This window comes from Pezoporus wallicus, unplaced genomic scaffold (assembly GCF_028554395.1).
Source record: "Pezoporus wallicus isolate ANWC-B61680 ecotype Strahan unplaced genomic scaffold, APGP_CSIRO_Pwel_v1 contig_8874, whole genome shotgun sequence".
Taxonomy (NCBI): Eukaryota; Metazoa; Chordata; class Aves; order Psittaciformes; family Psittacidae; genus Pezoporus; species Pezoporus wallicus.
In genome coordinates, this window is record NW_026640723.1 from 48,265 (window position 1) to 60,192 (window position 11,928).

Sequence of the window (11,928 nt, forward strand, 5' to 3'; positions counted from 1 at the left end):
AACACAAGCTAATTTCATAAAGCTTTTTCATTCCTTTCTTAGCTTCTTGTCTTGCATCTTTTCATCTGTACCTGATTGCTTCAAATATGAAGCTCGTGCTTTAGCTCTGCCAGAAAATCTAGAGGTTAGATGAAGACAAGTCTACACTTGGAAAATTGTGACTTTAATATGGAATATGAATTTAAATTTCCTTTGTCCTTCTCTGTAGGCCTCTTGCTCACACAGTTCTCATTTGAAAGCAAACCTGAGATATGGAAACACAAATGAGATGTTTCATCTGGCTGATAAAAATTTCTTATGCTGCATGGGAAACATGCACAGTAACTGAACACTGTCACGATGGGCACTACCAGTTGCTCTGAAGTATCCAAGAACAGGATTGAGGCATAGGGCCTTTGCACAGAAAGCCACAGTATTCTGGATTAGTAGCTTGAACTACTTTGCTATTGATCAGAATATTTGGGACTGGTAAATTATCAGGGTTTTAGTGTGTCTGAGAAATCAGTATCGGGACAAACAGTCTATCTCTGCTTGCAGGCATGCTCATAAAAACACAGTGATGGAGGTGAAACTGAATCTGAATGGCAACTGGCTGCTAACAGCTTCTCGTGATCATCTCTGTAAGCTCTTTGATATTCGTAATCTGAAAGAAGAACTTCAGGTCTTCAGAGGTCATAAAAAGGAGGCCACAGGTCAGAATTTGTTATATTCTGTGGATTTGGATTAAAAATTAAAGTTTTTGAGATCCTGATTTCCATTCATTAGAAATCCTGTGTTGTACTGTCTGATTGTGGTTTACTTTGTATTTCAGCTGTGGCCTGGCATCCTGTTCATGAGGGGCTGTTTGCCAGTGGAGGATCTGATGGTTCTTTGTTATTCTGGCATGTTGGGTATGTGGCATTTTCATCAGCATGTTAGATAGGTATTGGTCAGATGTGCTTCACTGATGAAGTTTTCCTGTGCAGATGTGTTTTTAAAGGACACAGTTGCTTGAACGGAAAATAGCTTTTTGTTGAGAGGGTGATGAATGGTTCAAAATCCTGGTTTCTTAGAGCTTGTTCTGAGATATTATAATTATTTTGTTTCTAAATGTACAGTTAAAATCCCTTCGTTACTGAGCTCCTTATTGAGAACAATTGAGAATGTTCAATTCACCCAATAGAAAAAAAACAGGCTTATGTTTAGCAAAATATGGGACAGAGGAGCAACTGAATAGCAAAAGGTTTGTATTGTGGCAGATATTCACCAGTGTCATGACTGATTTGTTTATTAATACACTTCAGGGTTGAGAAGGAGGTTGGTGGAATGGAAATGGCCCATGAGGTAATGATCTGGAGTCTGGCGTGGCATCCCCTTGGACACATTCTTTGTTCAGGCTCAAATGATCACACGAGGTATTCTCAAGTATTTAAAGTAAAAGATCTAAGGGAATGTATATACATTAGAAAGGTGCATGGCATCAGTGAACAAAGAATAGATGGGGATGATTCTGGTCATGTGCAAAGCAGAGACACAAACTTACCTGAATGGAAAGGCACTGACTTTTTACACTGAAAGGAGTGTCTTACGTCTTTCTTTCATCTAAGGAAGCCTTAAAAATACTAGGATTTGGGTTTTATGAGAGCTTTGAAGTCTCCTGAAGAAATTCTTAAGAAAGAATTGTTGTAGTTTCTTGCTAAAGAAATATTCTTAACCTCCACAGCGTTTTTTTCCTGCAGATCATCTGCTGGCCATGTCTGTCTTTTCACATTGCAAGCATGTTTGGAGGCACAAAATACATGCGTTTAGGTTGAACATGCTGTAAACATGGAGTGTTCTATAAGTGGAGTAAATTTTTCTATGTGGATGTGTGTATTGACAAGTTTAGCTGTGTGTAAGGATGTATTTGAATTGAGTGAGAAGTTTTTTGAATGGACTAGAAATATATCTGTCTGTTCAGGGTCTGATGCTGATGCTTTATCCTTATACTCCTTATATTTTGAAGTATCTTCTGAAATGTAACTATAATTGAGTATGATAATTCTGGGGTTTTATTTTTGCTTTGAACCTCACACCTAACGTTCAGATCTAGCACTGCACTTGATCTAGTAAGAGTTGAATCCTTATATAATCAAGATAGCACACTATAAAAGTTAAAGAACTAATTACATTAATCGGACCCTTATTTGAGATCATATAACTTCCTTTTGACAGCAAGTTCTGGACTAGAAATCGGCCTGGAGATAAGATGCGAGATCGTTACAACTTGAATTTGCTGCCTGGGATGTCGGAAGATGGCGTGGAATATGGTAAGGCAATTTCACTTAATATGGAAGGAAGAGGGTTGGGCTCAGGAAACAAGCCTTGGTCGTTAGCTGACACTAGAGTGCAGCCTCTAGGTAAGGTGATGAAATAGTATTATAGCATTGGTGACAACCTAGGCAAAGATACTTTTTCATTGAGACGACCATGATTTTACTCTCCATGTTATCGGTGATCACCATTCCAACAGTGAGTTTTCATTTGTTTCTGCAGCTCCAGGAGGTAAGACCTGCTCTGTGAATCACAGGAACAAGGTTTGGCTCGCTCTCGGGCAGTATCTCCAGTACCCTTTTCTTCTTGAAACCTTCATGTGACTTCAAGACTTCCACAGTCCTGAATGACAGCAGGAAAATCTTTCAAATTATTGAACTTGACTAAAATCTTAGCACTTTCTTAAGGTTTTATCTTGGGAATTTTAGGCTGCTCAGGGCCTACAATTGTTAAGATAATGGTAATTTGCTGTATGGCATGCCTCAGCAACCTTTTCATCTCTGGGGTTGCATCTGCTTCTTCAGATTTGGGATGATCTGCTCTTTTGTGTTTGGGAATGTTAATTGAAATGCAGCACTTTAATACAATTTAAGTTTTAAAATATATAGATTTGTTCTAACAAGAATGGGTATGGGTTATTATTGCCTTTCCTGAGGAAATGCATAGTACTATATATGGTACCATACGTATAACTTTCCTGAAAGAATACAGTTTCTGACCTTTCGGAATGTATTTTCGAATCTGAATTTGCAGTTCTTTTAATATCCTGTAATTTGGGTATGGAATTAAAGTGACCCACCAGTTGTGAAATATGTCATGATACCAATGGTAAAAGCACATGAGAATCTCAAGGGATAAAATGATAATGTGAAGGAAACTGTTCCAAGTATAAATGTTGTTTTTCTCTAGATGATCTGGAACCCAACAGCCTAGCAGTTATTCCTGGGATGGGAATACCTGAACAATTGAAAATAGCCATGGAGCAAGAGCAGATGGGTAAGTAGTAGCCATGGGGAAGCATTTTCCTGAGCAATCCAAACACTGTGACTTCTTTGATTCTTTTCTATATTTTGATGCCACAGATGTTTGTTTTTTTTTCCCTAAGTTCTGCATTGTGCCTATTTCCCATGTAAAGGAGGAAGAGTCGAAAACCTCGTGGTCTTTTTTGCGAAATAAGCTATAGAGTAACAGTGTTTCTCTGTAAACCTGCATTGCTCTGACTGTTTGTCTCTCTGGTGCTGAAGGGAAAGATGATTCCAATGATATTGAAATGACAATCCCAGGACTGGACTGGGGAATGGAAGAGGTAATGCAAAAGGACCAAAAGAAGGTGCCACAGAAAAAAGTGCCCTATGCAAAACCAATACCAGCACAGTTTCAGCAGGTAAGCACCTGATATACAGTGACCAGAAGAACAACTTGTTACTTTTCCAACTTCAGAAAGTGTGTGACTGTTGAATTGCTTTGGATTTTCAGAACCAGCTCTTTGGTATCAAAACCCATTGCAAAATAATTTACCACAGTAGTTAATTTCATTACTATTTAAGCATAAAATATTTGGTTACATCCTTATATCTTGTAACTGTACCTGGAAAATAGTATGTTACAAGATATGGAAGTTTTATTCAGTATTGTTTTTAGCTTCTGTATATCCACCTTACACAGCATTCCAGCATATCCTTTCCTAATGCAGCAGTATATCACATACACGTTGCTCCACAGAATTCATCTTGTGTTTACTCTTCTTTATAGGCATGGATGCAGAATAAAGTTCCTCTGCCTCCCCCACCTGAGCCATTGAATGATAGAAAGGAAGATATTAAGCTGGAGGAGAAAAAGAAGACACAGGCAGAGATTGAACAGGAAATGGCAGCACTTCAGTACACAAACCCGCAACTCTTGGAGGTATGTATGTAAAGACAGATATTAGCAGATTTGTTTGAGCAAGTGGTCTGTGTGAAATGTTTGGACCTCAACCTTAAAATTAGCATCTTATTTTTGTCTTCACCTTTTAACACCCCCCCCCAAAAACCCACAAACCAACCAACTAAGCATCTAATTGGACTTAATGCATGATGCTTTGACACCTTCAGTGAGGCTCCCACATTTCAGTTAACTCATACCAATGTATGGATCTCTGCAGTTGTACTGCTGTTAATGGAGAGAAAAGCACTAAACCTTTTTAAACTCCTGAGAAACGAGAGCATTGCTTCTGATATTTAGTTGTTACATATACTTCTGTGCTTGGCTTATTATCTGAGTGTCTCTTCTTTGGGCAGCAATTGAAGATTGAGAGACTTGCACAGAAGCAAGCTGAACAAGTGCAGCCACCACCTCCAGGAGGCTCTCTTCACGGACCCCAGCCTTTTCCAGGCCAAGGCCCAATGTCACAGATGCCTCAAGGATTTCAGCAGCCTCTTCCTCAGCAGATGCAAATGAATATGCCTCAGATGGGACCTCCTGGTCCACAAGGACAGTTCAGACCTCCGGGACCCCAAGGGCAAATGGGACCTCAGGGTCCTCCATTACACCAAGGAGCTGGAGGTCCACAAGGGTTCATGGGACCACAGGGACCTCAGGGGCCTCCACAAGGAATGCCACGGCCTCAGGATTTACATGGACATCAAGGAATGCAGAGACATCCAGGTCCTCATGGGCCAATGGGACCTCCAGGCCCACAGGGCAGTGCTGGCCCACAAGGCCACTTGGGACCACAGGGTCTGCCTGGGTCTCAGACTCATTTAGGACCACAGGGTCCACCTGGCCCACAAGGTCACTTGGGTCCTCAAGGTCCTCCCGGTGGTCAAGGAATGCAAGGGCCACCTGGTCCCCGTGGAATGCAAGGACCTCTTCCTCATGGCATGCAAGGAGCTCCAGGATCTCAAGGGATGCAAGGCCCTATATCTCAAGGGCCTTTGATGGGACTTAATCCAAGAGGGATGCAGGGTCCACCAGGACCCAGAGATAACCAGGGACCTACTCCACAAGGGATGATGATGGGTCATCCGCAAGAAATGAGAGGTCCTCATATGCAAAGTGGTTTACTAGGACATGGTCCCCAGGAGATGAGAGGTCTCCAGGGGCCCCCACCTCAAGGTACAATGTTAGGACCACCGCAAGAATTGCGTGGGCCACAAGGCCAGCAGGGACCTCCACAAGGCTCTTTAGTAGGGCCTCAAGGAAACATCCAAGGACCTCAGGGACAACCAAACCCTTCAAGGGGGCCGCACCCTTCCCAGGGGCCTCTGCCTTTCCAGCAGCAGAAAACACCTCTGTTGGGTGATGGGCCTCGTCCCCCATTTAATCAGGTATGTATCACAAGGTCTGTATAATGAGAGTGTTAAGAATGTAGGAATTATAATGTCATGCAGTAGAAATGCAAAGTAAGTGCTGAGAGGCTGAAGGTTTGGTATGCTTGCCAAAAGTGAGGCCTCAGGAAAACTTAAATGCTATTGAAAAGAGTTATGTAGCTTGGAAACAGCAGAGGTAACTGTAGAAAAGGGATTATTGAAAGCACTGGTATTGAAATCAGTCTGCTATGAAAATATGTAACTCCAGTTGTTTTAATTTGAAGACACTGAACTGTTAATGGGGAGTTTCCTGGGGAGCAGGTAAGCACTCATAAGAGTGGTATCTAAGAAAACTGAAACTTTTATGTATTAATCAAAGCAAGTTACTATCATCTCACAGTTGTCCCAGGGTTAGATAACCCAAACCATGGGAGGAATTTACCATAGATGCTGGCACATCTATAATCTGCTTGGGTCTGGTTGAATTTACCAGTTCAGACTGTGTGCACAGGAACACAGTTTCAGTACCCACATCCACCCAGCTTCCTGCCTTGATATGGAAATACTTTACCTACCTTTGTACTTTGTGGAGCACAAGTTAAGAGATTGGTGGTGTACACCGAGAATTTATTACTGCACCATTTGCCAAGAAGCACGAGGAGGAGGACAGGTACCAAACAGGTTTGTCTGCTGTTCCCATGCTGCACTGCCTTGGCATTCAGCTCCAGGAGGATTCACCAGCTCAGCTGGGCGATATACTTGTGCGTAGCTGACCTGGAATACTCGATATTGATGCTTTCAGACTCACCAATTAATTCTGCAGAAATCAAGTCAGGTTTTGACTAAGTATGGTTCAGTACCAGGTACAACCTGCTCTGCCTTTTTCAGCATCCTTCATAACAGGCTTTTCCATCTTCTGATCTACCACAGATAATGCAGAGCTTTCTGTATTTATTAGCTCTTTCAAGTTCCTGTTTCTATGGCACTAATCCTGTACTTAAAATTTCTGTTAACTCTCTTCAGCTTCAAGGTTAATTTTGAAGGTGATGTTTGGAAAATGAAAGTCTGTTCATTCAATTTTATGAAAGTGGGGTTTTCTTCACTCTTTCAGACTTGCACTCAGTAGTTTGTAGTTAAAGCTTTAGGCAGGTATACCTGTAGTTCTTAGTGTGTACTCTGGTACCAATCACAGTGAGTGATGACATACTGAAATGAGCTTTAACTCAGTGATACCATTTCAGATTGAAGTGGACTAGCCTGCAAATTGTGGTTTTATGTGACTATTTTTTTTCCTTGTGGAGGGAATTACTGCTCATGTTCACAAGTCTGTTAATGTGATGCTGTTGCTGAGATTTCAAATGAGAGTTGGTTCCATAACCGTCTAACTTAAATCAGAATAATGTTTTCCATTGCTATCCCAGGGAGACAAACTTTTCTTCACTGAGAATAATTACCAAGCTTGTGTGTGGATAAATGTTTGGGTGTGTTTGCATATATATGGGGGCTGGCCTTACCTGACCCTGCTGTTAACACTCTGGTCAGAATTCAGTAAGTAGCTTTTGATAGGTGACTGCTTATTTTCAATGAATGCTGCTATCTTGAGGTCTTTTACAGGTACTAAAAAAAGGCAAAGGTGGGTTTGACTATTTTTCCTTCCTTGTGCTGCTTTAGTATGATGTCTTTTAAAACGGAGCAGATTTTAAAATTCACCATCTCAGCTTTTGCTCCAGCTTGCTTCTTTGTAATATGAATATAAGAAAAGTTCCTATTTAAAAAGGCCCTGTCTGTGTTTTTTTTAAATAATAGGCTTTAGCTTGGGTTTTGTTCGGAATTTCAAATTTATCTTCTGTAACCTTGTACAAATCACTTGCCTTCCTTTTCAGTAGCAGAAGCCTATGAATATCTATCTGCTTTATCAATGGCTTGTACCTCTATATGGCTTTGTGAAGGTTAATCTCCATGTAAGATACTACTATGACCTGCATCTGCTGTACTTGGGAAAGCAGAGGTTTACTGCAGAGTGTGTGGGCAAGATATACATCTCTTCCTGAACATGAGATCTGCTACCTTCTGCAAATGTGAAACAGGGTAGAGAGCTGTTTATGGGAAGGAAATGAGATGTGATTGTTAAAGTCTTGTTCTGGAAATAGGCCTGTTGATACTAAAATGCAGATAGATAAATAGAATATTCCCAAGATAGCAGTAGTGCTTTGGAGCACTTCTATTACTAATTTAGCTTTGATCTTCTCATTCCTTTTAGATAGATGTGCAGAATGACTTGTCATTCACTGGTTAAGTGAGGTATAGATACTCCAGGCCTTGTCTCTTGTCCACATAGGCACAAACTTTAGGAGCTTGGGCAGGATTTCAGAAGAAATGCAATTTTTTTCTTAAGGGTGAATACAAAGGATTCTTTCCCCCTTCAGTGCAATCATAAACGAGCTGTGCCATTTGCATATATAGGGCAGATAGGCTGGTAATGTGGAGCAGTTGCATTCTGCAGCAGCTTATGAGTTATGCAGAACCTGAAAGGCTTGTGGAAATGCAGTACTACAGCTTTGGCTTCCTGTCTTGTCAAAGCACAATTTGTTGCTTTGTTTGGAATAGAGGTTTTTGTTAAACACTGAGGAAACTCATTCAGTGAGTGCCAAAAACTGGTGCTTTGGTTAAACACCAGTGGTGTAAATTTAAGAAGTTCATTAAAGCTTATTATTGTAAGTGTATGCTAAATATATGAGAAATCTTGGAACTCCAGCAAGGTTTTAGTCAAGAACAGCAGAAGCATTGTGTAGAGCTGGATCTTACCTAGTAAGGGGATTTATTTGTTCTGGACTCAAGTCAACATTCAGTCATTAGTAAAGTGGGTTTGGTGGTTGTGTTGTTGTGTTGGAGATTTTTTAATAGGCGTTGGAACAGGCCTTTTATTATGATTTTTTTTTCCAAATCCCTTATGATATTACTCAATGCAAGTACACTACAAAACTATGATGTTTGTAGTATATATTTGTGTGCTTTTTGTTGTTGTGCACTCGACTGCAGTTGAATATGGGTTTAATTGAACACCCATCTTTCAAAATATGATGGGAAAAATACATGAAGTAAGTTACTGCTTCTTTGTAAAGAGAAAGAAAAAGGTAGTGTTTATAAAAAATAAATGTAGAGCATGAAAATTACTTAACTTTGATTCATGGAGAGCTTAAGCAGTGTAATCACAAGTACAATGACAGTGAATGGAGTAGAGAAGTTTAAGTATTTACAAACTACCTACAGTCTGGAGAGATTTTTAGAAGCCGATATGAAAGCCAAGCATAAATCTTTTCAAATTAGACATGTGTGGGGAAAAAATAGTCTGTGTTCAGGGTTTTCTGGTATGGGTTTGGGGGGATTTTATTTTTTGGTGATGCCAACATAAAAAAGGTTTTGTGCAGCCATCTTGCAGGTCTCAAGTCTGTCCTGTTCACAGTGGTACATTTTTGTTGTTGGATCTCATTGCTACAGTGTAAATTACATAGTTCCAGTTGAGTACAAACCCCAGATGATGACTTTTTGTCTGGCCTTTGCTATTTAAAGGCAGAATCGGACAGTTCAACTGTACTGTTTCCTGGCCAATGTTGTCATAGTGGGCCCAGTGTAAAAGTGGTACCTGTAGAAATCTTTCATGGGTTTGTGACAGTGAATTTAAAGATTATTATTTTATCCTTTGAAATTCACAAAAGAAGAGAGAAAATAACAAAATACTTACACATACTTAATTTTTCCTTTGGGATCATGTTACTGCCTGCTTTGAGCCCTGTCATTGCTTACTAACCCATTAACGTGTCTTGATGCTTAGCCAGGTGTTAGGACTTGCTTTTGATCCTAGATGATGTTTTGATCCAGCATGTTTAAAATGAAACTCATGTATTTCCTTGTGAAAAGTTTACAAGGATTATTTGTAAAAGTCTTTATTTTTTTATTTGGCATTGTTTTATTTTCTTCATTTCCAAAGGAAATCTTGGTCTGTGCAGTTCTTTAACTGCATTTAAATCAGTACCTGATATTTTTCAATCAAATAGACAGTTTCCTCATCTGCTCTAACAGATGCTCTGTTAGAATATGTTAACTCTAGCTAGAATGAGCTTTTAATATCTTTGGTTGTTATGGGTAAAATTCTAATCTCTAAAAAGCCAAGTTTGCTATAAAATGATGTGTTCCTCAGACAGTGACTGGAAAGCATTACTGATGTGAATGTCTGACAGATTAGGCTGAAACCCTTGGAAAAGCAGCTGTTTCTCTCGTAATACCTGTGTGGATGCAGTCTTTATGTAAAGAAAATTGTTTTGCCCCTTAGAAAATGCTTAAAAACAAAAATACTCACCCATGGCAATTCACATGGCTTTTCTTATTATATGCTCATAGGATGGACAGAACCCAGGTCCTCCACCACTGATACCAGGACTGGGGCAGCAGGGAGGACAAGGTCGCCTTGGCCCTCACAACCAAGGACCAGGTCTTAATAAAGGTATGTTTATTCTTCTGTGAGTAATTCTACTGAAGAGGCTGTTCCAGTGCAGTGCCTTGAGACAGAAAAAGCTACAGCAGAGGACAGGGCCATGACAGAGAGGAAAGCTTCTGTAGACTTGGGCTGGAAGGAAACGTTGTGCCAGAAGAGAGTGATGTAACATGAAATGTATAGTGTGTACTTTGTAGAACTGCACGAACTAGGGCATCCTAAAGCCTTTTTAGAAACCATTACAGAAGTCTGCTATGATTTTTTCCCTCAAGGTGACTCCCGTGGTCCACCAAACCATCACATGGGCCCTCTCTCAGATAGAAGGCACGACCAGAACAGTGGTGGTCCTGACCATGGGCCTGAGAGAGGGTTGTTTCGAGGTGGCCAGGAGTGGGGTGATGGTAGAGACAGCAGGGGCATGCCAGATAGACGAGGACCTCACCCAGATTTCCATGATGACTTTGATCGACCAGATGACTTCCGTGACGACTTCCATCCAGATAAGAGATTTGGCCATCGATTACGGGAATTTGAGGGGAGAGGAGGCCCACCGTTGCAAGATGAGAAATGGAGACGAGGTGGACCTGGGCCTCCCTTTCCTCCTGATCACAGGGAATTTGAAGGAGGGGGTTCTAACCGTGGGCCTCCTGGTGCTTGGGAAGGACGCAGACCTTCAGATGATAGATATCCACGGGATCCTGAGGATGCACGCTTCCGAGGAAGACGAGATGAGAGGTAAGAATTAATCTATTCATTTTTGTGGGGGGTTAAAGGGTAAATGGAGGGAATTCTTTCTTCCTGGTTTCCTCTTCATTAAGGAGTCTATCTGTTTCAGATTTATAAACTGGAAACCAATAAGGAAATGAAAACTCTAATATACCTGAGTATAGAGTCCATAAAAATCATTCAGTAATAGAAGAAAAATGGTCATTGTACACAGCAGCTTCCGTGTCTTTAAACAGTAAGTAAAGAGAAGGCAGGAAATTTTTAGAGAAGATCCAGTGACACAGGATGAAGATTTGAGACCGTTTTGATGAAAATTGAGAGGAAACTTGGAGGTTAAAGTGGCAAACTTTTGAACACTAGAAGTGGATTTTGAGACTTTGTCTCCAGTCACAAACTACAGCATGACTGTAGGGACTGTAGAATGAGATGTAAGATACTTGTAAGGAGTAGAACAGTGATCCTGCTATCAAATATAAGGGACAGAGCTACAGCATCTGCTGGACTGTTGAGACTATTTTCTCATGGGTTTGCTTGTAGAGATTTTATTTCTCTTTCTGACTTTATTTCTTAATGCCAAGCAAAGAACTCGGAGATACCCAACTTACAGCAATGTCCACATCATTGCTCAGTTTCCAAATAAATTAAGGGATGAATTTGTGTCTAGTTACAAATGTAAATATGGAGGAATTATGCTAACTCAGCAAGATTAACTGTCATTGAAATGGCTCCACATTCATACTAGTTTAACTGGGTTAAATTTGGCCTCCAAGGTCTAAGCCTCTCACTGCCCACCAACTCTGTATGTATAAGAACATGTACAAATATCTTGTGGTCTCCACATAATGTGAACTTTGTGTGTTTTAGTTGCCTTTTTAATCGTTTTCTTACATTCCTTTTACTTTGCATCTACACAGCTCTTCTTTTAGCTATTTTCTTCCTAGCTCTGTAAAGCTGTACCTTCCTTTTGTGTGAAGAGTATGAAAAGAAATGAACAATAACTAAGAAAAGGTAACAAAGCCATTTTTAAAAAGTAAAAGTAGAGAGAATCCAAGCTGAATGCCCTGCAGTACAGAACTCTAAGATGCAGCAGACAACGCTTTTAGAAGCTCAGTAGAGATTTTCAAATCT

At 40.4% G+C, this 11,928-nt stretch overlaps 1 protein-coding gene across 1 annotated transcript in view; it reads left to right on the forward strand.

Moving 5' to 3' along the window:
• The window catches only part of WDR33 (WD repeat domain 33), a 58,423-nt gene extending 46,999 nt beyond the window's left edge, over positions 1–11,424 (forward strand). Inside the window, exons 9-20 of the mRNA XM_057420223.1 lie at positions 538–692; positions 812–890; positions 1,284–1,394; positions 2,194–2,288; positions 2,515–2,523; positions 3,202–3,288; positions 3,537–3,676; positions 4,045–4,197; positions 4,572–5,600; positions 9,981–10,083; positions 10,347–10,809; positions 10,910–11,424. Of these exons, the coding sequence (XP_057276206.1) occupies positions 538–692; positions 812–890; positions 1,284–1,394; positions 2,194–2,288; positions 2,515–2,523; positions 3,202–3,288; positions 3,537–3,676; positions 4,045–4,197; positions 4,572–5,600; positions 9,981–10,083; positions 10,347–10,809; positions 10,910–10,940 (2,455 nt within the window). The 3' untranslated portion in view covers positions 10,941–11,424. The remainder of the gene's footprint in view (positions 1–537; positions 693–811; positions 891–1,283; positions 1,395–2,193; positions 2,289–2,514; positions 2,524–3,201; positions 3,289–3,536; positions 3,677–4,044; positions 4,198–4,571; positions 5,601–9,980; positions 10,084–10,346; positions 10,810–10,909) is intronic.
• The last annotated feature ends 504 nt before the right edge of the window (positions 11,425–11,928 follow it).